Source organism: Artemia franciscana, chromosome 21, assembly GCF_032884065.1.
Source record: "Artemia franciscana chromosome 21, ASM3288406v1, whole genome shotgun sequence".
Classification (NCBI taxonomy): Eukaryota; Metazoa; Arthropoda; class Branchiopoda; order Anostraca; family Artemiidae; genus Artemia; species Artemia franciscana.
The window spans coordinates 5,686,136-5,713,459 of NC_088883.1; the positions used below are offsets into that span (position 1 = coordinate 5,686,136).

Below are 27,324 nucleotides of genomic sequence, written 5' to 3' on the forward strand. Positions count from 1 at the left end.
TATGTGATTTTAACTGAAAATCCATGGTCATTTGTTTTTTTGCTTTTTTCAGCAAGGCGCAAATTATGTTCTGGTCTTGAGAAGGTATGGGAGTTATCAGCCCTACTCATGTTCCTTTTTTGCTCGTTTTGAGTTTGACTCGGCTATTAATTGTAATTTCCGTTTGTTTTGAGTTTCATTTATTTATTGACTGTGATTTGCGGTATTTTATGCGTTTGGAAGATTATTTGACTGCATTTCTAATCATTTTTGGCTTAATGGAGCTCTTTTAATTTCTCTGAAAAACTTATTTTGCGGATTTTTTTTTTTAATTAATCCGCGATTCTTTTGATGTATATATTGTATTGAAACTTCTGTTTTTTAGAGTTATGTATGCGCTAACAAGCGCAGCTGTTTACTTACCTTTCAGGGTTTCAAATTTTTAAATACTATCCTCAGTTTTCTGCACCCTCTTTAAGTGTTGCTGTTGGTCAATTTGAATTAGGGGAAAGGCCATTGCTAAGAGCACGCTCCACAGAGCTTTTTACACTAAGTTTTTTGCATTAAGTCAAGAGTGTGCTAAAGTTACGATTGTAAAGCCACGTTTCTATTTTGTGCTTTATGGACAAAGCACCAAAATCACCCCTTGGAAAACCCCTTTATTCTGCAGTGGGCTAAAAAAAAGTTTTCTCACATTTTTACAGGTTGATTAATTTTTTTTTTTAGTTTTCAAAATGCCAAATGGAAACCCAACATAAGTACTTGAAGCCTTATTTGTGCAGTGATCAACAGCTTTGGCCCCCATTCTCCTTTGTTAGCTAAGTTATGTAAAAATTGCAAAATTTCCAATAAATATTCAAAATTAAATTTCCACAGAAACACTATCCTTGAAATCAGAAGAAACTTCATCCCCTCTCCCCCTTTTCGGAAAATACTTGTAGGTCTCTTGTCTCCCCTTCCTTTAAAAAATTCTATCGATGCCCATGAAGCTAGTGCCTTAGCCATTGTTGTGCGTTATGTCTCCTAACAAGACAGTTCTAAGAAAAGATCAAGTTTCAGAGTTTGAAAAATCTTTTTATTTTTGATGACTAGGTACATTTGGTATTGTTACTCTTCAAAATATAGTGCTTGACTAGAATACAAATATACGTAAATAATAACGAAATAATTATAATAGTTCACAAATACATAACAAAAACAGATCATTTTTGCAATTACATTTGCCGCGAAATTCATGTAATTTTTCAAGGCTCTAATTTAAATGTCCCTTATTTATCTATTGATCATATTTTCCGAAATATGATCATCCGATCATATTTCGGATAATATTATCCGAAAAACAACCAGATGTCTCCTATTCTGTGCCGATTCTGGCCCCTCTTGCGCCCGGAGAAACAAATTTTGATTATTTTCCTGCTTTTTTTGTAATCTAAAATGAACTCTGATGAACAATTTGAATCCCTGAAAAAATTAAGATGTATTTTATAATAAACCATTAGGATTAAAGTTGAAATCCTTGAAAATATTTTACATTCTATAATTAGTATAATATTTTACAATCCCTTGAAGCGTCTAGAGACGTTATTTTTTTGTTTATATTCCTCAAATTTAAAAGTTCAGCCTAAGTAGTGGCGGTAGAGGCCTTTCTTGCACCCGAAGCAAAATCTTGACTTGTCCTGCCAACTGCGTCCTCTACTTTATTAAAAAAAATACGAAATTAAAAAAGGATTATATAAATATTAGATTATTTGGTTGAAATTTACGCCCCTAAAATTTCCGTGTCAAAAATTAATAATCTGAGACGTCACATAATGTCTTTCAAAATAGTTTACCGAAATTTTCCCTCTAGTCGATGGACTTTAAATATCGATTCTCGAATTCAAAATTTCGGAAACTTTGATTTTCGGTACAGCTTTGCATTAAGAAACTCTTACAAATGATTTTTAGATGACTGATGTTTCTAATAATGTCTTATGTATTCTTAGGACTTAAACTTTTAAAACTCAAAAACTTAGTAAACTTTTTTTGGTATAATTTTGCACTCGGAGGCTCATAAATTTAATTTTGGGATGACTAATGTTCGTTTTAATTTCTTAAGAATTCTTAGAAATTCTTCAAATTCTAAAATTGGAAAATTTTTTTTTTGCACAATTGTACATTTGGAGACTTGTACCTTTGATTTTTAAGCGACCGATGCTCATCGTAATTTCTTAAGAACTCATAGAACGTAAAACTCAATAAAATTAGAAAGTTAGGAAGCTTTTTCAAGTAGTCAAATTATGATAGTCAATTTTTTGGCTTAAAAACTAGTCTTTTTGTTGTGTGTCCTATTCATAGCAATGATAGGCTCAAGGTTTTGCCAATTTTCACCTTTCTTATTTTCTTTTTTTGTTGAAAAAACAAATTAGGACTGCAGTGCCAAACCTAAGTCTTAAATAGTGAATTTTAACCCAAGAGCCCCAAGTTAAAAATTTGCAAACAACCACCAACAATGGCGTATCCAGATTTTTTTTTTGGAGGGGGAGGTTGACAAAAAAAACTTTAAAAGCACATAATAAATTTGCTAATAAGTTTTTTTTTACGTTTTTACGAGTCAAACAAAAATTTTCAAGGGGAGAGGGGGAGGCAGAACCCGTAACCCCCTCCCCATCTCTGGGTATGTCCTTGGCTACTAGTCCTTGGCTACACCTAAATAACCAGTTTTGCATGCTTGAAACGCCTCTCAAACATATTAGGAAGCTTTTGGTTGTGGCGTGGGAGAAAAAAAAGTGCCAGAATCTCGCCAGAACACACCCTGTCTATACTTTAGCGTAACTCAATGCGTCTACGATTGTAACATATCTCTATACACGTATATGAATCTTCTCTTTTTGAGTGGCGAATAGGAACATGCCGTCACCATATTTAAGCTGTTCAGAACTAGGTCAACAGATAAACAACGAGTATTTGAAGGTACGTTCACATCGGATTTATGCGAAAATATGAATTTTGCATTGAATAAAGTTTGTCAATGGGGTTTAAATGTTGCTGGTAATTTGACTGTAGTGGATGAGACTGACTAGCAGCTGCACATGCGCTGGGTGAAGTGGACGATATCAGCTGATCTGGTCCGCTAGTTGGCCCTTCGTAGTCTTCAAATCCAGAACTTTCATCAAGAGATAAATCAGAGCCGCAGAAACTATCAACAGGACTTGAAGGAAAGTCATCATCTGCAAGAAAAAAATGTATTATTTATATACAATAATTACTTGCGTAATTAATTACTTGTGTAGAATATTAATGTTAATATAAAAATATCATTTATAAAGTTGAAATAGGCATTTCAAATATCTTTCCTGGGGTTTATTAAGGCTCTTGACGCATTCCTGAGAGTTTCATCTAATTCAATTTCATTCCATGATAGCATAAAACCCATAAACTAGAACTTAACCCCAATGTCAAATGGCAATTCTGCCTCTGTGAAATGTTGCCTCTGTAAAATTTTTGCCAGTAGTAAGGACTAATGGCCCAAGCAGAGGGCAGTTCCCTAATTATTGGGACTAGCGGAAAATAACAACCATAAATAGCAGGCAAAATGAAAAATGAAGAATGAAAAATGAAACAGGACTTGAAGGAAAGTCATCATCTGCAAGAAAAAAGATTAATGTATTATTTATATGTGATAATTACTTGCGTAATTAATGATTACTTGTGTATAATATTAATGTTAATATAAAAATATCAATACATTAATACTGAACAAAAAAATTAACATGTTAAAAAAAATATTTATATAAAAATTGTGTATTACTTGTGCATAATATTATAGTTTGTCATCTGAACAATTAAGCAAATCCATAGAATTCAGAAATTGATTCTATATATTTAGGCTGATCAGACACCCCGGCTTCCCCATCCCCACCCCTGTGTCCGTGAGTATGGTGAAGATTAATCGGAATGACTTCAAAAGAAAAATAGGAGAATATAGATATACAGATGTGCAAACAGTATATACAGATGTGCAACCGTTTAACTCAGCCCCTTTCAACTCAACTCCCATTTAACTCAATTCAGTGTAAATGCCAATTTTCTGTCCTGTTCGTTTCAATTCTCATTCAACCGAGCCATCCTTCAACTCGACCCAATATAACTCCCTATGCAAGTCAAGTCAATACCATGCATCTAAGCCTTACTCAACTCAACCATGTGAAAATTAACCTCTTTCAACTCACATTTTTGAATTTTAGTGCTTTGTTGAAATGAATAACTCGAGCATAAAAGTATGAATATTCTATTTTCAAAGGATTAAATACAAAAATATAGGAACAGAGACAAGGATTTTTTCAGTTTATTTTTGATAAGGATACAAAAAATGTGTTTTATGATTTAGGGAGGGAGGATTTTGTTTTTCCTATTTTTTCAATGAAAACACCAAAAACAGGTATTGTTCTAGGTCCAGGAGGGAATGATTCTGGGGAGGAGGAATTCCCTCATCACTCTCCTCCTCAATAGGCAGTCTTAGTTTCTATTGTACAAAATATTATACGTTATGTTTTGTGGCAGTGTTTAGTGGTGCTGTTGTTGATACATGTGGACACAAGTGGCGCTATAAAGTGTATCCCCAAGACGACCTTCGAAGGCGGATGGAACTTAAGCAGTGGTAAGTGGTAAGTGGTAAGTTACGAAGCAGTTGTCTTTGCTCGTTTTGAGTTATACCTACGCTCTTTATTTATATTGAAAAACTGTTCATTTCCAAAAAGTTAAATCCAGCATTAAGAAAATATCCATCCGTATAACCCATTTAACTTGTATGAACTACGTAACTGTTCAGGAACGAATGCACTAACATGCGGCATTACTTCCTCTGCAATTGGGTAGCCCAATATGTAGTCACTCATGAATTTTAAAACGATTGGCTATCTTAGAATTTTCAGTTGATAGCAAATTGGTGCTCTTTGGGGTAACATTTTAGTTTTATGCCACAAAATGGCAGAAAATACAGCTTTACCATGGCACAATCTTTATGGTAACTTAAAAAGGGCACTAAAACTTTTAATTTCTATTCAAATGATCCTGCTATCGACCCTCTAGAACCATTGGTTCGATACGGTTACCCTAGGAAAAAACAAAAGACAAACGCGTACCCACGATGTTTCTTCTGGGAAAAAAAATATGCAAATTCGTTATTTTGCACATAGGAGCTTGAAACAACTACAGTAGAGTTCCTTGATAAAGCGAACCTAATGGTACAATTTTCATTAAGATCGCTTAACTTTTAAGGGTGTTTCCCCGCCTTTTTTGAAAACCCAGCAAATATTCTCAGGTTTATAGCTTTTGATAAGTAAGATTAAAGTTGGATTTTATATATTAAGAATCTTTATAAAAAAAGAACTATTTTTCTGTGTATTTTAGAGTTTCGGTCACTAACAGCCGGATTGGCTCCTCAATTATAGTTCATTACAACGAATTTTTTGATAACAATAAATTTATCATAATATCTCCTCGGTTGCCATTTATTTGAGTGGTGGTTCCTAGCTGAACGACCGTTAAGCCGTCCTAGCCGAGTGGTTAGCACGCTAGGCTTGAAATCCTTTGTTTGTGACAACAGGGAATTCGGGTTTTGTGTCGCCGGTTATTAGATTTAGAACGAAGATCAGTGGCATGATTATGTAAGCTCAGCTAGAGTCAACCCAGCTCTAATTGGGATCTGGGGAAGGTAAACAGGAAAAGTGTGCGAAATGCAGGGAGGCTGGCCCCCAGCACCTGATTTAACTTCCGGACTGAAGGGCCATGAAACGGTGATCAGCTCTGGCGTTAGGGACTGTAAAGTCCAATACCGTATTCTTCACCTTTTTCTTACGTTCATGTGAAGTATGAATTCAAAAAGTATTTTTCTTTATTAGATTGAGTTCATATCTGCCTCCGTAAAAAAAGACCAAGCAACTGAGACGTTGGTTTTACCGCCTATGTGCTCCAGAACCATGGTTCCCTCCAGAGCCATGGTTCTGGAGGATCTTTATCCTTTTGACTGTTTTTAATTCATTTGAGGCTTTAGACAAAGAGAGTGTAAAGGGAAATGTAAGTGTAATGTAAAAAATGGAAAGTGAAATGTAAAAGTGAAAGTGAAATGTAAAAGGGAAATGTAGTGTAATGTAAAAATGTAAAAGTGTAAAGGGACAGCTAATATCGTTTGTAGGCTTTACTGAAATCCACTAAGACTCAAAAAAAAATAATCCTCAATTACAGTCAATCACAGTGTCAATGTCTCTTTCCCTCATACAAAAAAGAAAAGACAGATTAACTTTTTCCCTTTTTATGAAAACAATTAATTTACCTCGGGGTGAAAATGGGCGTCCATTTGCTCCTCCCTCTCCTGTCTGTTCACCAGAGGAAACGTAACCACCTGAAAACAATATTGTTTGTCACCAGAAGAACAAAAAACTGGGGAACACGCTTCATAGCCAATTATTCACCCCAAGGGGGCTCGAATTAAGTCTCTTCACCCTAACTGGAGGCAAAAGGACAACGAGATAAAACTGGAGACATTGACAAGAAGGACGATGAATACCTGGAGGCAAAGCAGGCTTGGTAGGAGCTACAAAAAATAAAGGAAGGGGAGAAGCAGGATAAATATTTTTCCAGAAAAGCAAGTTTTAAATATTAAAACTTTTTTTTATCGTCCAGTGAGATGTTTGCCTGATCTGCCGCCTCCTTCCTCCAGGTGACCACAATAGTTACTCACTGTCACTCGTAAGTATAAACAACACTTATTGGTAATATAATAACACTTAACGTTAGATTCTGTCTCCTCTACATCCAAATTTCAGCCTTTAACCTTGGCCTCCCGTTAAAGGCCCTTACACTTTTATAACTACTTTCAGAAAAACTGAATACAATAAAAAAAACTCATTTGATAAATTGAATAAAAAGTGCCCAGATACTCAAGAAAATTTAGGATTTAAGGGGAGGTCATTCCACCAGGCCGTACCCCTTCGTACGTAGTTAAGTATGACTGAAGAAGTGTGAAATGTAATATGTCGTCAAGGGACTTTTTGTACCATATTCAGTGCTTGGTCCAACTTCTATGCCTCTATTCGTTTTTCTTTCCGTGGTATATGGTTGCCGGTACCACTGGCAGATCCAGAAGTTTGGGTGTACCCCCCGGGTTCCCTAAGATTTCCTGGTATCCTCTCGGTTTTTTCACTCTTTTTTCTGATAATTTGGTCAATTATTGGCGCCCTTGTCACATTCCCCCGCCCCCAAGATTTTGCTTATTGGCACCCTTGTCACATTGCCCCCCACCCAAGATTTTGTTCTAGGTGTGCTCCTGGCCGATACAAACTTATCAGTACCCCGAGTTTCACTTGCGAAGAAATCCCAAGGTTTTAAAAAAGTCCTACCTTGCTCAACAATAATAATCCATACATACTGAAAATACTTTTTGAAGGCAATATTTAGTATATGTACTTCTCCTAAGATCCTAAGCTCAGTCCTACAATTTAAAGTTCTTTGGAATAATCTTAAAGAGTGGCATCGTTGCCATCCATGTTTCCTTTTTCATCTGGTGTACATGAAGTGACATAATGTACAAGCCCCTTTAGATCACGCTTTCACGGCTAATTATTCACCCTCCCCGGTAGTATCCATTACATGCATGAAAAACTGACGACGTAATCTTACAACGCTAAGAGTCAAATGTTATTTGGGGGTGATGGAGCCCCTGGGACGATTAGACACGGGGTGATTTATTGGAGGAAGTGTATGAAATAACCTTAATGGTCATGTTTGTGTTTGTCTTTGACTGTGTCCTTGTGTCAAAAGGTTTATTGGTTTAAAATTTAACTAAAGTTTTTGACGTCGTGAAAATTTCAGTTCAAGCGGGGTCTAGGCAGATATGGTTTTAAAGGGGGGGAGCAATTGCCCTGGGCGTAGAAATTTAGGGTTGCAACATTCTAAATCTAAAATTTTAACCATTTCATGATTTTTGGAATTTTATTTTTATTAAAGTAAAGTAAAGAGGACGCAGTTGGCAATAAGAATAAACAAATTGAGTCAAAAAATTTCGTTTCTCCCATATCTTTTTCATACAAAGTAAGAAAAGCCATATTTAAATTAAGGAAAAATCCTGTTAATAAATGAAAATTTTCTTAATAAATGAAAATTTTTTGCTAAAACTTGGCCTGAAATTTTTTGAGAGACGGGGGGGGGGCTAATCAAGATTTTGCTCTGAGCACAAAAGAGACCAGAACCACCACTTGGTCTATGTTGGAGATGGGAGGGGGTCGAGCTTTAAAGTAGGCATTTTTCCTTACAAATTCCAACTGTATTTCACATATTTTGTATGATAAGTTCAGGTGGAGGAGGGAATTTCAAGGCTTTAGAATGGTAGATTATACAGAACTTTTTTCCGCCATCCAGTTGATAGCTAACAATGGTAGTTGGTAATTTTTGTTCGACGGCAGAAACAATGGTAGTTGGTAATTTTTGTTCGACGGCAGAAACAATGGTAATTTGGTAATTTTTGTTCGACGGCAGAAACAATGGTAGTTGGTAATTTTTGTTCGACGGCAGAAACAATGGTAGTTGGTAATTTTTGTTCGACGGCAGAAACAATGGTAGTTGGTAATTTTTGTTCGACGGCAGAAACAGTAATTGTTTCCTGATAATTCGCAGACAAATACTAATTATGTGAAAAATTTAAAAACAACAAGCTTGGATATAATCATGAAAATTTCAGGGATTGTTTGTGGGACCAGTGCGACCTTAAGGCAGAAAAAAATACAAGCTGAATATAAGTAAAATTAGCAGTCTTAAACTCTATCAATGTTGTAAGCATAGAAACTAGTCATCTTTCTTTGCTACGTTAGTATGTTGCGCTAGAAATACTCCAACAATTTTGTCCAGCAATGATTCGATTTGTTAGTAAAAATTTCCAACAAAATGTCAGCTAACTATTTTGTTTGGATGGCGGGAAAAATACTTTAAGCATGATTGGAATACTGCCGCCAATTCATGATAATCTTTTCTTGGGGGAGGGTGGAAATTTTTCGCCTCCTCTGTCTCGAAAACTCCCCCAAAAAGGTAGTTTTTTAAAAATGTAGGGGGATTCCCTTTGTTAGTATTACTTGATGAAAATTTAAACATACACTCAGTAATTGTGGGCATCAAGTCATGGCAAATTGTAGAAAAAGCCATAACAGATAGTCCGAGTGAGTGAGAGGCAAATCTGGCATGAGCCTCTTTTAGGTTTTTTTTCAGGCCTCTCAAACTTGAGAGGGAGTATTCAACCCGGACTAGTCCCAATTAAAGATAGGAATAGGGCCACATTAATGATAAGGAAAGAGTTAAAGAGAGGTGGGCGGAATATTTTGAGAGCGTGCTAAACCGAGATACAGTTGCAGGAAAAGATATAGATGAAAATGAAAAGGTTTGTTATACCATGAACGTGAAGGAAGATATGTTTTGTGAGGAAGAATTAGAAACAGTACTAAAACGATTAAAAAATAATTAGGCTCCAGGTGCTGATAGTATGATAAATAAGTTTCCTGAATATGGTGGCTCTGCGGTTAGAAATAAGCTAATGAAGATTACGAATATGAGTTTTAAAAAAGGGGTAGTACCTTATAATCTGAAGTACCTAATGAAAACCTGAATTAAACTAATGTATAAGAAAGGTGACAAGAGTGAGTGTCGTAATTCTATAGGCATTAGTCTGGTCTCTGTAAGCAGCAAATTACCTAGTAATATGATACTTTTTAGATTGAGAGATGCTGTGGACAAAGTTTTAAGAGAAAAACAGTGCAGTTTTAGAAAAGATAAAGGTCGTGTCGACTCAATTTTCACTTTTAGGTTAATAATTGAGAAGTGCCTTCATTGTCAAACACCTTTGGTCCTCAGTTTTATAGATTATGAGCAAGCGTTCGATTCTGTTGGTAGAAGAGCTTTAGCTAAGGTCTTATCCTTGGTTGGTATACCAGACAAATACATTAAAGTGATTTATGCTATGTACGAGAATAATACTACTGCGGTTAAGGTAGGAAATGAGGTTAGCTGCTGGTTTTGTATTAAATCAGGAGTTAAGCAGGGTTGGGTTCTATCCCCCTTTATATGGATCATTTTGATGGACTTTGTCTAAAAGAGCACATGAAAGGCAATTGGAGACCACGGAATCAAATGGGGAGGAAGAACTCTCCTGGACTTAGATTATGCTGATGATTTAAGCATATTAGATGAAAGTATGAGCAAAAGGAATTAATTTTTAGAAGGTTTGCGAGTTGAGGGTGCTAGAATAGGTTAGAAAATTAATGTTAAGAAAACTCAGGTACTAAGGCTAGGAATAAGTGAAGACGAAAAGGTGACGTTGGGTAACGAAAAGATTGATCAGGTGGGCAGCTTCCCTTACCTTGGCAGTATCAAACAGTTCGTGGTAACGAACTGTAGTAAGGAGCGATCCGGCTCAATAGTAACCAAAACTCTAAAAAATTGAATTTTGATATAAATAGCTACATCAAAAGAATCGCATTTTAATGCTGATTTTAAATATATAAGTTTCATCAAGTTTAATCTTAGCCATCAAAAGTTACGAGCCTGAGAAAATTTGCCTTATTTAGGAAAATAGGGGGAAACACCCCCTAAAAGTCGTAGGATCTTAACGAAAATGACACCATCAGATTCAGCGTATCAGAGAACCCTACTGTAGAAGTTTCAAGCTCCTATCTACAAAAATGTGGAATTTTGCATTTTTTGCCAGAAGACAAATCACGGGTGCGTGTTTGCTTGTTTGTTTGTTTTTTGTTTTTTTTTCCCCAGGGGTCATCGTATCGACCAAGTGGTCCTAGAATGTCGCAAGAGGGCTCATTCTAACGGAAATGAAAAGTTCTAGTGCCCTTTTTAAGTGACCAAAAAAATTGGAGGGCATCTAGGCCCCCTCCCACGCTCATTTTTTCCCAAAATCAACGGATCAAAATTTTGATATAGCCATTTTGTTTGGCATAGTCGAAAATCTTAATAACTATGTTTTTGGGGATGACTTACTCCCCCACAGTCCCTGGGAGAGGGGTTGCAAGTTACAAACTTCAACCAGTGTTTACATATAATAATGGTTATTGGGAAGTGTACAGACGTTTTCAGGGGGATTTTTTTGGTTTTGGGGGTAGGGTTGAGGGAGGGGGCTATGTGGGAGGATCTTTCCTTGGAGAAATATGCCATGGGGGAAAAAATTCAATGAAAAGGGCGCAGGATTTTCTAGCATTACTATAAAAAAAAAACAATGAAAAAATAAACATGAAAACGTTTTTTCAAATGAAAGTAAGGAATAGCATTGAAATTTAAAACAAACAGAGATTATTACGCATATGAAGGGTTCTAAAAATACTTTAGCATAAAGAGCGAGGTATTTGGGAGGAGATAAATACCTCGCTCTTTATGCTAAAATATTTTTAGTGATTTCAACTATTTATTCTACGGCCTATTTGATTCAGGGGTCATTCTTAAAGAATTGGAACAAAACTTACTTTTTAGTGTAAAGAGCGAGGTATTAACGAGGGTACAAACCCCCTCGTACACATAATAAAAATATAAAAATATAAAAGTTTGTTACGTAAGTTAATTCTTAAGTTACGTATATTTTTTACTAATAAAAACGTTCGTTGAATATTAAAAGTTCTAGTAGCCTTTTTAAGTAACCGAAAAATTGGAGGGCAGCTAGGCCTCCTTCCCCACCCCTTATTTCTCAAAAATCGTCTGATCAAAACTAAGAGAAAGCCATTTAGCCAAAAAAAAACTAATATACTAATTTCATTTCAATAATTTATGCGCGGAGAGCCAAAATCAAACATGCATTAATTCAAAAACGTTCAGAAATTAAATAAAAAAAACTAGTTTTTTTAACTGAAAGTAAGGAGCGACATTAAAACTTGAAACGAACAGAAATTACTCCGTATATGAAATGGGTTGTCCCCTCCGCAGTCCCACGCTCTTTACGCTAAAGTTTTTAGTTGTTTTAAAAAGTAGAATTGTGGCAAAGAGTCAAACTTTAGCGTAAAGAGCGAGGGATTGCGGAGGGGACAACCCATTTCATATACGGAGTAATTTCTGTTCGTTTTAAGTTTTAATGTCGCTCCTTACTTTCAGTTAAAAAAAAACTAGTTTTTTTTATTTAATTATTAGTAAAGACGGTGGGATCAGTGACGATGTTAAAAGTAGAATAGCCAAGGCTCAGCGTGTTTTTTCTCAGTTAAAAAAAGTTGGGAAGAATAGGAAGATAAGTCTGCAAACCAAGATTAGAATATTGGAAGCTACAGATGACAGCGGTCAAATATGGCTCTGAAGCATGGGCGCTCCGAAAAGCGGATGAAAAATTACTGGATGTTTCCAGAGAAACTGCCTAAGGATTGTTCTGGGTATCCGGCTGACAGACCGTATTTCAAACAGTAGGTTGTACGAAAAGTGTGGTTCAATCCCGCTTTCTGGGGCTATAATGAAAGAAAGGTTGAGATTGCTAGGCCACGTTCTACGGATGAAGGATGACAGACTGCTGAAGATTGTCCTATTTGGCCATCCGTCTGGGGCTAAACGGAAAGCAGGTCGTCCTCGTCTGGGGTGGGAGAATGTCAGAAATAAAGATTTAAAGGAAATGGGAACTTCCTGGGAGGGTGTAAAGAGGGAAGCCATGAATAGATTGGGTTGGAGGAGGAGCGTGCGTAGCTCTGTTGGCGTCAGGTGGCTTGGTGCTGCAGTGAGTTATTTGTAGTAGTAGTAGTATATATGATATTTATTACCCGTTGTACTGCATGGAGTAATAGTGAAAAAAAGTAAAATATTACACAAGCTACAAAAAACCTTCGGAATGAAGCCCGGAAGAGCAAAAACGACAAGACACTGCGCTAAAATACACTTGGAACAGATTGTTCAGTTTAATTTCTGCTCTTTTTTTTAATTGACGCACTTGTTTTGCATATCAAAAGTAGTAATGTTTGCTGATAGTTTTTATTAATTATATTTTACGGTGATTAATAGCTGGGATATAGATCCATAGTCTCGGTGATTGTGGTAGGAACAGCCGTATAATATTTTTTTTTTTTTAATTCAGATTTGTAATCAACAAATTCAGAAAACAATATTCGATAAGAATCTTCCGTGTTTTCTTGAAAGGAAACAGTAAAGAATAGCTATGAGTGGACAAAGTTGGCTTCATTTACCTCTAAGTCGAACAAGTTTTAAAATTTTCATTTAAATTAGAATATGATGTATTTTTCACTTGGGACATAACAATGTACTCTATGCTCAGTGCATCTTTTTCAAAATTATTATATCGATCTTTTTGGACCTACTAGAAATCTGCAAATGTGTTTTAGTAAAGCTTCTTAAAGAACGTTTAAAGAGTCTTTGGGAAACTACATTTTTCAATTTGTAAATATCCGTAACACTAAGCCAATCAGTAAGGTTATTAAACAGGTGGTTCAAGCCAATATTTATCAGTGGAATGCTTTAGAAACCAAGATCCAATTTGCATTTGATTGCTACTAAGGACTACATCTGATGGGGGGGGATTTTCATTTGAATTCAATTTTATATTCGAATAAAACTTACATTTAGATTAAATTAAGATAGACCTTTTCACTTGGGACATAACAATGCATTCTATGCTCTGTGTATCTTTATTTTTATTATTATATGCATCTTGTTTTTGACCTTTTTGAAATCTGCAAATGTGTTTTGGTAAAGTTTTTTGAAGAACTTCTTAAAATATTTTGACCAATCTTATATAATCTTTTAAGTGTCCTTAACGCCTTGCTAATCAGTGAGGCTATAAAATTGGTAGATAAAACCAAATTTCTCCGTGGAATGCTTCTGAAGTGTGAATCTAACCCTGACTAGGGGGATTGCTTTTCTTTGGGGGGGAGGTCGAAGATCGGTATTTTTTTTTTTTATGCCTGGCTTTCGACGGGTTTTGTGACTAATTTATTTACACGCAGGAAATGCAGGAACATAATCATGATTGCAGTAATAAGAACGAATTAATTAATTAATTAACCTAATTAATTAAGAACGAACCTCTCTAATTAAGAACGAACCATGGCCCAGTAGCCGAAATGGAACGGCCTTTACAGCAGGCTGCCTTGTAACAGTGATTTTAAAAAGAAAATGGTCTTGCAAATATTAATTTGCATTCAGATTAATTTGAACCATGATTTGTATTTATGAAATGAAATTTCTTAAAATTAAAAAAAAAGATCCAAAACCTGTCAAAAGTAATGCCAAATCCAAATAAAAAGTACACTATCGAAATTACCATTATCAAAAACCCCAGAACATAGGTTTACGCGACCCCACATTGAGCAACAAGCAAAGTACGGGATTAGTACTGGGGCTTCTCATTTTTTTAGGTTTTTTCTTAAGGGTGAACATGTAGACCCAGTGGTCCGAGAACTTCAGAAGAAGGCTTATTTGAACGGAAATGAAAATAGAGGTTATCCCATAACAAATTACCCTGCGACATGAAATATCAATTTTAGCCAAGAAAAGGTAAAATATCAAGGAATACAAATTCTAAATCGAACTAATCGATTTTAAAATTAAAAGCTTACTGTACCCCACCTTGGAAACTGAGGAAGTTTAGCCCACATTTTAGCAGCGTATCACAACTGTTATGTTGTGTCGCTTTTTCATTTTATTTTTCCCAGGGATGGCCGTATCGAACCAGAAGTTGCAGGGGCTTAATATAACGGATTTTAAAGGATTTAAATCCTTTAAAAGCCGTCCTGGCCGAGTGGGTTGGTGCGCTGGATTCGGGATCCTTCGTCTGAGAGGACGTGGGTTCGAATCCCAGTGTACCCAATTCTTCAGTTTGGGACGGGGGTCAGTGGTGTGACTCTATAAGCTTAGCCAGAGTCGACCCAGCTCTAAATGGGTACCTGGAGGAATCTGGGGAAGGTAAACAGGAAGGGTGTGCGAAAGCACAGGATGGCTGGCCCCCAACCCCCCATTGCACTTCCTGGCTGAAGGGCCAAGAAACGGAGATCAGCACCGCCGGTACAGACTGTAAAGTCTAATTCCGTATCCTTTACCTTTTTTTTTTGTCTCATTTTTAGGTCAACAAAAAAACCTGGTATGTCAAATTACCATTTCATGAAGAAATAAATAGTCTAACAGTTACTAGAATAGCGAATACACAGCCATATGAGCTGAAGGAATGGTGCAAATTTTTATTTATTGTGTATAGTTTAGTATTTATATTGTGTCGAATAAAGGGATACATTTTTGTGCTGTTGTCGCTGGGTAATCTAAAACTACAGGTTAGTACTTGCTGAGGAGCGTCAAGTAGTGAAAGTAGTGAAAAGAGGGCAGTGCTGGATAAGTGAAAACTATTGTAGGGGTCTGGAATCGAGGAATGGAACCAAAGGCTCCGACAGTCCAAATTCTATAAAAAAAAATCCGAACCTAGTTGTATGGAAAGATGGAGGACGAAGAACGAGCTGTTAGATGTTTTCCAGAGGAATTATCTACGGGTTCTTTTGGGTAACCATCTCACTGCCCCCATTTCAAACAGTACTCTGTGTAACAAATATGGTTCTAGCCTGCTTTCTTTGGCTACAATAAATGAAAAGTTGAGATGACTGGGAGACATTTTGCGGATGAAGGAAAACGAATCACCAACGATCGCCCTTCTCAGCCAACCATCTAGGGCCAACAGAAAAGTAGTACGTCCAAGAGTGGGGAGGATGAGGATGTAAGGAAGGATTTAAGGGAAATTGGAGCTTCTTAGGAGCTTTTAAAGAGGGTGGATTTGAATAGACTGGGATGGCGGAAGAGTGTGCTTAGCTGTAGTGACTTCAGGTGGCTTGGTGCTCCAGTGAAATCCTAGTAGTAGTAGTACCTATGTGTGTTTTTTCTGGCACAGAGTTGCCAGTTCGGGCGCATTTGTGCCATTTGGACGCATTTTTTTTTGTCGGTTGCGCGTTAATTTTTTAAATTGCGCATTGCACCGCTTTTTTTTTAAATCATTCATTCGGCACGTTTTACAAGAAAATGATGGTTTTGGTGCATTTTCACTTTTATGGCGGTGCAATTTTAAACCAGACATTTGTTAGCACTATTTTGGTGTCTTTGTTAAGCGCTTATGGCCTTGGAAAAGTAAGGTAAGAAATGATAAAACTTACTTTTTTCAGATTTCAAACTATCAGGGTCTGAGCTTTTTGAGCTGTTTCGATCGGCCTCAAGTTTGGCTTTCCTTTGTAATTTCTTCATTTTCGCTCTTTGATTTTGGAACCATACTTGTACCACCCTTACGCTCAAACCTGTTTCTCTTGCCAGTGCCTCTCTTACCTGTAAACGAATATGAATGATTCATTAGCTGGTTATCAAAATATCGCATCTGTATAGGATCATTCTTAGAGGTAAAATAAGACAGTATACTTTTTCCAACAACTTTTTCAATTCCCCTTAGAGAAAATTATCAAGGACTATCTTTGAAAACAAAAGAAAACGAAGGAGACAACGAATATCAAAGAAGAAAGGGGGGGGGGTAGAGAAATATGCCTCAAATTCAAGAAATATATTGTGAAGATAATACGGATTTCAAGAAGAAGATACGGATTTCAAAGATATAGCTTCTACCAGAACGACCAACAAAAATAACCTGCTTCATAATATTTATATAGATTTGACAGCGTGGGGAATAGAAAAAAAAACACGTTAGTTTTCTTGTTAGTAGGATGAAAAGCAAATATGAGAATTGTAAATATGAATAAATATAAAAATATAATGCAATTATATAAGTACAAAAAGGAAATATGACGAATGCGCTTTATTGCATCATAATATTTACACAGATTTGACGGCATGGGGGATTAAGAAAAAACACATTAGTTTTCTTGTTTGTAGGATGAATCATCAAGTATGAATAAATATAAATATAATGCAAATATAGTTCAATATAATAAATATAATGTAAATACAAAAAGTTCGATATGTGTAAGAAAAAGACATCAAAATTCTCAAATTAAGTTAAAGAGATACTGAAAACGTAAAATATGATTATTTTTAAGAAATGCTTTTTTGGAAAGTTATTTTTTTTTAATTATTCTGTTGAAAAATAAGAAATTTCGTATCTTGTATATAGACGCTTTAGGGTCCTCGCCCATGTTGATTTGGTCTTGGATCTGGGATACAAAAAATGAAGAACTTGCTACTACGAACTATTTGATCCAAGGCTCTTTCAAATGTGAAGGACATTTGTAAGAAATATTGCTAAAAGTCGATAGAATTTACCTTGCGACAGGGTTTAGGGCTAATTTCAAATGAGGCTTTGAACTGTCTTCTCTGTGAGGATGTAAGAATTGTTCGGGGTCGTTTTGGTCCTCTCCTGCCGTCCCGGGAGCGTAGTCCATCTTCATCATCTAAAATGAGTGTCAGAATAAATTAGAAGAATGTGTATTCTGTAAAAGCATTGAAAGAATAATAGAAGAATTGTGTTTACCACAGTATTTGTGTTAATTTGCCCGATTCAAAAAATAAAAATTATCAAAAGTGAAAGGGATCCCTCAAAAGGCGAACGATTTTGTTATAAATTGTATCATCAAATTGAGCGTGTGAAAAATGCGATATTGTATTTTTTTTTGCCGAAAAGGATGTTCATGGATGCATTTTTTATTTGCTTGCTTGTTTGTATTTTGTTGTTTTTTTTTTTTTTTTTATGGACTAATTGCATTTAGCCAAAACAAAGAATAGAAAACAAAGGAGAATGGGGCTCTTTAAGGCTAACGGAAATACTGGAAGAAACAAAACGTATATTTCGGGAGAACAGCTTCCCCTCTTTAGCACTATAAGAGAAAGTTTGAAAAAAACATGTTCACGTCTTTTGAGAAAAATTACTCAAAGTATTTTTAAGGAATTTTCTGAGCAAAATTGCTCGGCATTGCTCAAAAATAAAATAGATAAAAAAAAAAAATAAAATAAAAATATACAACACAGAAAGCAGAAAGAAACAAAAATCCAAACCGGAATAATTAAAAAATCTAACAATACTGGAAAAAACAAAAGATAAAGTCAAAATAGAATTAAAGACTTTAAAAGCCAAAAAACCTAACTCAAAAGCTCGCCACTCACCAAAATCCGCGACTAACAATAAACAGTATTTTCGTTAGATACTAAACAAGGGGCTAAGATTCTTTCAAATTAAATCAGTAAAATCATTAGGTAGAAAACTATGTAATGTTATTCTAATGTTAATCAAAGCTTCTTTTTCACTAAGTCTTATAAATCTGACGGAATAAGAACTCTTGTTATTGTTGAGTTTGAAAGCGGCGTAGGATTTGTTTTGGGTTATAAATGGTTATAGATTGCCAGTTTTTCGTCTAAGAAAACCAAAATAAGAGTCACTTATTTTAAATTTTTGTCCGAAAAATTTTCATGGGGGTAATTTTCCATTGAGGGGGAAGGGGTTTTTTTAAGCTGAAATTATGGAGAAAAACTAAAACTTATAAACGAATAGAAATTATTCCGTATTCAAGGGTGGCCACCCCTTCCTCAATCATATCACTCTTCCTCTAAAATTTCACTTCTTGTCACAATTCCTTATGAACGACTCCTGAAACACAAAGGCCGCTGAATTTGAATTAGAAGTAATTTTAAGTTTCTCAAGACTTTAGCGGTAAGAGCGAGGTATTGAAAAGGAGGGTGCCCCCCCACCATTTTCAATGAGCTATACATACCAACAACAAACAGTTTATGTGAACAATACTGACAAATTTCGCAAGTTACAGCCTTCGGGGGTTGTGGGGGATCATGTTGTCCCCAAAGGCATAGTTTTGGACCTTTCAACTATGCTGAACGAAATAACTATATCGAAATTTCGATCATAAGACTTTGGGGGAAAAGGGCTGGTGTAGGTCTTTGTGGTCACTCAAAAAGGACACTAGAACTTTCAATTTCCGTGCGAATGAGCCCTCTGCCGATTTTCTAGGACCATTAGTTTGATACCATCACCCTTGAAAAAACAAAACAAACAAGCAAATAAACACGAATCCGTTATATTTCTTTTGGCAAAGAATACAAAATTCCATTTTCGTAGATTCATCAAAAGCTACGAGCCAGAGAAAATTTGTATGATTTTCGAAAAAGGAGGAAAAAACCAAAAGTCAAGGAATATTAATGAAACTCAAACCATCAGATTCAGCGTATCCAAGAGCCCTGATCTAGAGGTTTCATGCTTCCATCTGCAAAAATGTGGAATTTTGTATTTTTTTTTATTATCAGAAGAGAGATCACGGATGCGTGTTTGTTTGTTTTTTTTTTTCAGGGGTAATCGCATCAAACTACTTGTCTTAGTAAATAAAGAAAGGGCTCATTTGAACGCAAATTAGGAGTTCTACTACAATTTATGCATGACCAAAAAGATTGGAGGGTAATTGGCCCCTCTCACACTCACCTTTTCCCCAAAAGTAATCTGATCAACATTTTGAGATAGGCATTTTGTACAGCATAATTGAAAAGCCCAGTAACTCTGTATTTAAGGATAAGATAACCCCCCACAGCCCATGCGAAAAGGTTTGTAAGTCAGGAAATTTGCCCATTGTGTTTAATGAAACACAATTTCTTTTTAATGAGACACAAAATAAGGACATTTTTAAAACCTTAGAATATATTATAGACAACACATTTTTTGCCGTTATACTCCCGGTGTGTCCCGGCTTGTGGGTGCCCTTTCAAGCTCCACCTTTCTCTGTCGTGCCTGGGAATTGAAAATATCACTTTAAGGGCAATGAAAATCTTCTTACCGTGTAGTCCATCTGGTGAGGCTTGATGGAGCAAAAGAAGCTCTCGTTCTAAATCTGCTCTGCAAATTAATTGGCCACCTCGTAGTACGAACTGATCCCCTCTTCTTAAAGCTCTTCCACATGCAGTGCACATGAAACAATCCAGGTGAAACGGAAGACTGCCAGCCCGCATCACTAGCTCTTGTGGCATTATTTGATCACCGCATCTTCCACAGCGACAGCTGAATATTCTAAAATAATTTTTGTTTCAACAAAGACTTGCATTTTTTTTTCTGTCAAGAAATAAGTTTGTGCTTACGTGCTTTGGACAAATTCAGCATATTCGGCTCAGTACCAACAAAAACCTCGAAAAAAAGGTATTTTAATTATAAGAAATCCATCAAAAAATTATCTTTTTATGCTGATTCCAAATATATAAAATGATCTAAGTTTAATGTAACCCATCAAAAGCTACAAGCTCTGGTAAATTTGCCTGATTTTCAAAAAAGGGATGGTAATCCTTAAAAGTCAAGGGATCTTAATGAAAATCGCTCCATGAGATTCAGGTTATCAGAGAACCCTACTGCAGAGGTTTCAAGCTTTTACCTGCAAATATGTGGAATTTTGTATTCTTTGCCAGAAAAAAGACCACGGATATGTGTTTATATATTTTTTCCCAAGGGAGATTTGATTAAATCAATGGTCCCAAAAATTACAGAGACGGCTGCGTCAAACAAAATCAAAAGTTCTAGTGCCCTTTTTAAGTGACCAAAAGCATTGGAGGGCAACCATCCCCCTCCCCATACGCGTCCCCTTTTCTGAAAAGAGACCTTATCAAAGTTTTGAGCTAGCCATTTGATTCAGCAGAGTTGGAAGTTCCAATGACTATGCCTTTGGAGATAGTATGGCCCCCAATAAAGCCTGCGGAAAGGGTTTTACCTTACGCAATTCACATATTGTTCACATATAGTATTTACTATTAGGATATCAACAGATTACTTTTTTTTGGGAGGGTAGTTTCTCGAGGGTGGATTATCTTCGAGGAAAACTTTCCGTGGAGATGAAGTTTTTCGGGGAGAATTTTATATGAAGTTTTACCGGGGGGGGGGGGCAGGATTTCTTGGCATAATTGTATAACGGTCAAAAATCCAAATTTTAAAAACAGATTTGTCAACTGAAGATGAGGAGCAATATTAGAACTTACAACTAACAGAACTTATTCCAAATATGAGGGGGCTACCCCATAAAATACCGAATAATTTCTGTTCATTTGAAGTTTTAATGTTGGTCCTTTATTTACAGCTGATTTTTTTTTTTTTTACTTTTTATTTAATGCTATGAAAGAACAGCCTAAACGGTCTAGGGTATGTAGACTGTATCGCACGAACAGTTTCAATGAAAAAGGGGATATCTAAGCATCCTAGGCCTGTATGGAATGAAATGAAGCACCGGCACTGTATCTATTTTTCTAAGAAAAACAGCTAAAATAATAGGTAAAAAAAAAAACGGATTCTATTTCATAAAGGGCGAAAATAAGTGAAAATAGCTGGGCTACAATGAGACTTTTCTGTAAGACAGTCCATAGAAACAGTTTTTGTCCTCCATTTTGTTTCGAAGGAAAAACTTGGTACTTGTATCTTGTAGTGACCACACCAATATTTTACAGTTGTTCATCTGCTGTAAAACCGGTTTATATGTGTGTATTGGGAAATAATTAGCTTAGCCTGAGTGCGATAGCCAAGTATGTATTTTATGTTGAATAATTATCGTATAAAATAGGTTAGGCATTTCGTATAATACTTACTTGGCGGCCAGTATTCAAAATTTTTTAATGTACTTTCTATAATTTTGTTACTAAAGCATTGTATTTTCATCATATTATGGTATATCATACAGTTCGTGGTAACGAACTGTAGCAAGGAGCGACCCGGCTCAATAGTAACCAAAACTCTAAAAAATGGAATTTTGATACCAATAGCTACATCAAAAGAATCGCATTTTAATGCTAATTTTAAAAATATAAGTTTAATCAAGTTTAGTCTTACCCATCAAAAGTTACGAGCCTGTTTTTTTTTTCCAGGGGTGATCGTATCGACCCAGTTGTCCTAGAATGTTGCAAGAGGGCTCATTCTAACGGAAATGAAAAGTTCTAGTGCCCTTTTTATGTGACCAAAAAATTGGAGGGCACCTAGGCCCCCTCCCACGCTAATTATTTTCCCAAAGTCAACGGATCAAAACTCTGAGATAGCCATTTTATTCAGCGTAGTCGAAAAACCATACAACTATGTTTTTGGGGACGACTTACTCCCCCACAGTTCCCGTGGGAGGGGCAACAAGTTACAAACTTTGACCAGTGCTTACATATAGTAATGGTTATTGGGAAGTATACAGGCGTTCTTAGGAGGATTTTTTTGGTTTGGGGGAGGTGTTGAGAAGAGGTGGATATGCTGGGGGAACTTTCCATCGAGAATTTGTCATGGGAGAAGAAAATTTCCATGAAGGGAGAGCAGGATTTACTAGCATTAAAAAAAAACAATTAAAAAATAAATATGAAAAAGTTTTTTTCAGCTGGAAGTAAGGAACAGCATTAAAACTTAAAACAAACAGAAATTATTACCCATATGAGGGGCTCACCTCCTTCTAATACCTCGCTCTTTACGCTAAAGTATTTTTTAGTAATTTCAACTATTTATTCTACGGCTTTTGTGATTCAGGGGTCATTCGTAATGAATTGGGACAAAATTTAAGCTTTAGTGTAAAGAGCGAGGTACCGACGATATCATATATGTAACAAAAACATGAGAATACAAAAGTTCTTTACGTAAGCTAATTTATAAGTTACGTAAATCTTTTACTAATAAAAAGATTCGTAAAAAATTAAAAGTTCTAGTTGCCTTTTTAATTAACCAAAAAATCGTAGGGCAACTAGGCTTCCTCACCCGCTCTTTTTTTTCTCAAAATCATTCGATCAAAATTATGAGAAAGCCATTTAGCAAAAAAAAAAAAAAATATCCCAATTTCGTTTTGATTATTCCTCTGCGGAAAGCCAAAATCAAAACATGCATTGATTCAAAAACGTTCAGAAATTAAATAAAAAAACAAGTTTTTCAACTGAAAGTAAGGAGCGACATTAAAACTTAAAACGAACCGAAATTACTTCGTATATGAAAGAGGCTGCTTCCTCATCAACGCCCCGCTCTTTACGCTAAAGTTTTTTACTGTTTTAAAAAGAAGAATTGAGAGAAAGAGTCAAACTTTAGCGTAAAGAGCGGGGCGTTGATGAGGAAACAGCCTATTTCAAATACGAAGTAATTTCTGTTCGTTTTAAGTTTTAATGTCGCTCCTTACTTTCAGTTAAAAAACTTGTTTTTTTTATATTTAATTTCATTTAAGATTAACCTAACTTCACTTCTTGAGTGTGGTCGCTGCCAGGGCCGGTGCAACCTATTCTGCTGCCCTAGGCAAGACAATTTTTTGCGCCCCCACGCCTTCCTCACATTTTTGTTTGTTTCTATTCTACTCCTCAACTGAACCCTTAACCCAAAATTACCACTTCTTATGCATTTTTTGCACTTAAGGAGACTATTATAATAATTTACAGACAGAAATTACACATAAAAATGCAAACAATATAAAAAATACTTAACGAAGAAAATCTAGCCTGCGTGGCTACTAGTACAACCATAATTATAAATGGTAACTATAAGCAAGACCCTTATTGTCAGAGCATTTATTTCTTTACGTATATAATCGAACTTGTCAAATAAAGCTAATAAGTTTGCAGAAGAAATAACTTTATTTCTAAAAGTTTACATAGGCTATAGGGAAATGTTAAAAATGAAAAGTTAGCAGAAAGAAGGTCTACTTTTTACAATTTAATTTTTAGTAATTTCATCTTCGTGAAAAAAGTCACCAGTTTGTTCAAGTCGATGTCTTTTGCTAATTCTTGTTCAACTGATACAGTGGCCAGTCGTTGAAGCCATTGCTGAGTGGCCAGTCTAAGCCATTGCTTATGATGAAGTTAAGGACATCTTCTGGATTTGCACGAACCGGTGACTTTTTCACAAAGATGAAATGAAGATTAAATTAGTTCGTGCAATTGATAGAGTTGCCAGCCCTTGAAGCCATTGCTGAGTGGCCAGTCCAAGTCATTGCTTATGATGAAGTAAGGACATCTTCTGGATTTGCACTAACTGGCGACTTTTTTCAGAAAGATGAAAGTAAGAACAATTAGTTCGTTCAACTGACAGAGTGACCAGTCCTTGAAGCCATTGCTGAGGGGCCAGTCCAAGTCATTGCTTATGATGAAGCTAAAGACATCTTCTGGATTTGAACGAACTGGTGACTTTTTTCACAAAGATGAAATGAAGAAAAATTAGTTCGTGCAACTGATAGAGTGACCAGCCCTTGAAGCCATTGCTGAGTGGCCAGTCCAAGTCATCGCTTATGATGAAGTAAGGACATTTTCTGGATTTGCACCAACTGGTGACTTCTTTCAAAAAGATGCAATTAAGAAAAATTAGTTCGGTCAACTTATAGAGTGGCCAGTCCTTGAAGCCATTGCTGAGTAGCCTGTCCAAGTCATTGCTCATGATGAAGTTAAGGACATCTTCTGGATTTGCGCCAACTGGTGACTTCTTTCAAAAAGGTGAAATTAAGATAAATTAGTTAGTTCAACTGAGAGAGTGGCCAGTCCTTGAAGCCTTTCTTGTATCATAATGGATCTAATCGAAGCACCGCCACTGGATCGAAGCATCGCCACTGGTCGCTGTAATAGGCAAGTACCAAAAAGTTTTCTTAAAAGGAATAATTCCTATGATTCAATGACATTTTAAAAAATAACTAAAACCTTTAGGGATGGTTGCCCGTCTGGTAGCTGCCGCAAAGACCCGCCTGGTAACTTCCAGGTTTAACACCCCCCCCCTCTCAAAATGTTTGTCTGACTCGTTAAAAGGTAAAAAACAGATATAAGCAAATTTTTGTGCGTTTTTGAGGTTTTTTATGCACCTTCTCCTCCGAATTTTTTTTTTTGGGTAAAACACCCCCGAAAAAAGATTCTGGATGCGACTCTGACTTCAGGTGGCTCACATATGCAACATGAAGACGAAAACAAGTGAAAGTATCTAAGCGTTAAACAAATTCTTGCACAAATAAAATTCAAGAAACGTAAACAATGCCGCTGCTTAATCTCATCTCATATCAATAAGGGGTGCTTAGCCGTGGTGTAATTTTTTCTAAATCCTGGAGGGGGGGGGGGGAATTTTGGAGCCAATTCTCCAAAATCAAGTGAAAATGCCGATAAAAACTAAAAAATTTGTCATATACTACCATAAAGTAAAGCTAAACTAAAAAAACTGACTTGTTTCTCTGGGTACTGGAGTTCTGCCGGCTTATCTTAATTTTGACAAGATTTTTTTTTGCAGAAACTAAATTTCAGTTGGGGGCCAAACTGAGGTCTAGGGGGAGCAGATTCGGTATGGAGGGGGCATTTACCTCCCTGCTGCTTAGCTTTTCCCTTGTCAATTTGTGACCTATTGAAGATATGTGACGGGTTTCTTGTATTAATAGTATGGAGGGAATTGCAATACCATAAATATCGTAGTGAAAATTTATCGCCTCGTCTTAATGTTCTTATAAATGCTGTGCAAATGTAGCAAATAAGTGCAGTGAGAACTGACAGGACGCATTATCAGCTCTTATCAAGCGTGTTATCTCAGCTGTTTTACGACCATAACTAAACGTTTCCAAATAATTTTTTGTCTTGAAAGTCCTTCTAAACCCTTTTTTTACACCATAAGGATGTCAATTCAAAAAATGTAGTAGGGGGAGGGGGCAATGTTTTTTTCTGAATTCTAGGCTGGGAGTAATGTATTGCTCGATTTTGTTGATGTATATACAAAAAAAAGTATTTTTTAATGAAGATACCAAAAAAGGGTATTTATCAAAATATATGTCGCAAAAATTCTGCACCCCTCCAACTCGGGCGCCTATACACCAGAGCATAAATTTATAATACATTTTTGGAATATTAAACAGGTTTGTACATATAAAGAGGCTTCATATGCTAGCGCTCAAAGCCCGGATTCTTGATGAGCCCTTCAAATTTACTGTCCTCCTCATATCCTAAACATTGTTCACTCTCCCTAGCCATATTTCATGTTTAGTGTATATAAGGCAGTGAAACCGATGACTATCAACCTCCCAATAACAAATACTAAGTAAACAATGAGCAAATTTATAACTTACAGACCTTTCCCCAGGGCCTCTGGGGGGCCATGTATCCCCTAGGGCATAGCTACTGGATCTTTCAACTATGCTAAACAATTGACTATCTCATTACTTTCGATCGGACGACTTCGGGGAAAAGGGGACGATGGAGGGGGGCTAGCTACCCTACAATCCTTTTGGTCACTTAAAAAGGGCACAACAACTTTTCAGCTAAGTACCTTGAGGATCTCACACTTTTGAGGATCATCCTATCTCGTTCATTATAAACCTTTTTAGTTGGTCTAGCTAGACTATGTAGAATTGATTGAACAGTATTGCCACATCTTGTAGAGCTTGAATAAAAGATCCGAATAAATGACGGCAAACTAAAAGGCGCTCTTTCGCAGAAATCGCGCATTAACTTCTACTGTTTAGTGCCAGAGATAGATATATTCGGATTTGACAAATCTTACATCATTAGAAATTGTGCATTTTGTTTTTTCGGCTTAACGGGGCAGAAGTTCTTTAAAGTTCTTTTTAAACATATTCTAGCTCACCTGTTTGGAAAATATTGAAATTCAGCTCAAAAGAAATACCATTTGAATAATGTGACAGCTATGGAAGTTCCTTCTTGTGCTAACCACCTTGATCGAAAACCTTGCCGACACGGAATGCATATTATTTATGCCGTATGCACACTGAATACCGTATGTACATTGAATAGACAGCCCATTATTTAACAATTAGCTAGAGATTTTCTTGGTTTCAAACTAACCTAGCTTTTTGAGCAGTTACCGCATTTAAGATCCTATATAAATTTTTACCACAATTGCTTCGGGAGTTCCTTTGCTGCTGGAAAAATTTGCTACTGGGTTCTTTGTCTGTGAGATATTAAGCCGACGCTGAGACTCACATAATGATTATTGATGTATCGAATCTCCTGAACGTTGTTTCACATGCAGAATGCACGAGGCAGTCTGCACGAAGAATGCACGTGCATGCAGAATGCACGAGGCACTCATGGAATACGGGGAGAATTCCCGTGCATCGAATTAAAATAAAAAAGTCTATATGTTGCACGTAAATTGCAATAAAAACTGAAAAACAATAAATCAACTTCGATTGCATGAAAAAAAAATTGCATGCAGACTGCAAAACAAAACGCTGTCTGTGTCCTTTTTGAGACTTTATTTGATTTCTACACCTTTTACTCGTAAAAAATAGTTTTAAACATTTCCTCTGAGATGGAATAAGTGTGTCATCTGTTTTTGTTAAAGCATGTGTGTTTACTATATAACATGAAAATATGTTGGGAAAAAATTCTTATGAAAGAAGAAACAAATAAAAAATAACGAAAAAGGTGGTAAAGTTTTTGCAGGGTAGTACGGATATCACGTCGCGA

At 36.1% G+C, this 27,324-nt stretch overlaps 1 protein-coding gene across 3 annotated transcripts in view; it reads right to left on the minus strand.

Moving 5' to 3' along the window:
• Positions 1-1,032: 1,032 nt before the first annotated feature.
• The window catches only part of LOC136040526 (LIM/homeobox protein LMX-1.2-like), a 38,478-nt gene continuing 12,186 nt past the window's right edge, over positions 1,033-27,324 (minus strand). The window contains exons 3-7 of one of the 3 annotated variants that reach the window (XM_065724703.1): positions 19,737-19,966; positions 17,230-17,357; positions 16,119-16,284; positions 6,293-6,361; positions 1,033-3,188 (exon numbers count right to left, since the gene is read on the minus strand). In XM_065724703.1, the coding sequence (XP_065580775.1) occupies positions 2,938-3,188; positions 6,293-6,361; positions 16,119-16,284; positions 17,230-17,357; positions 19,737-19,966 (844 nt within the window). In that variant the 3' untranslated portion in view covers positions 1,033-2,937. Of the gene's footprint in view, positions 3,189-3,503; positions 3,605-6,292; positions 6,362-16,118; positions 16,285-17,229; positions 17,358-19,736; positions 19,967-27,324 lie in introns of those variants that run through there. The other 2 variants (XM_065724705.1, XM_065724704.1) reach the window with 2 other exon arrangements.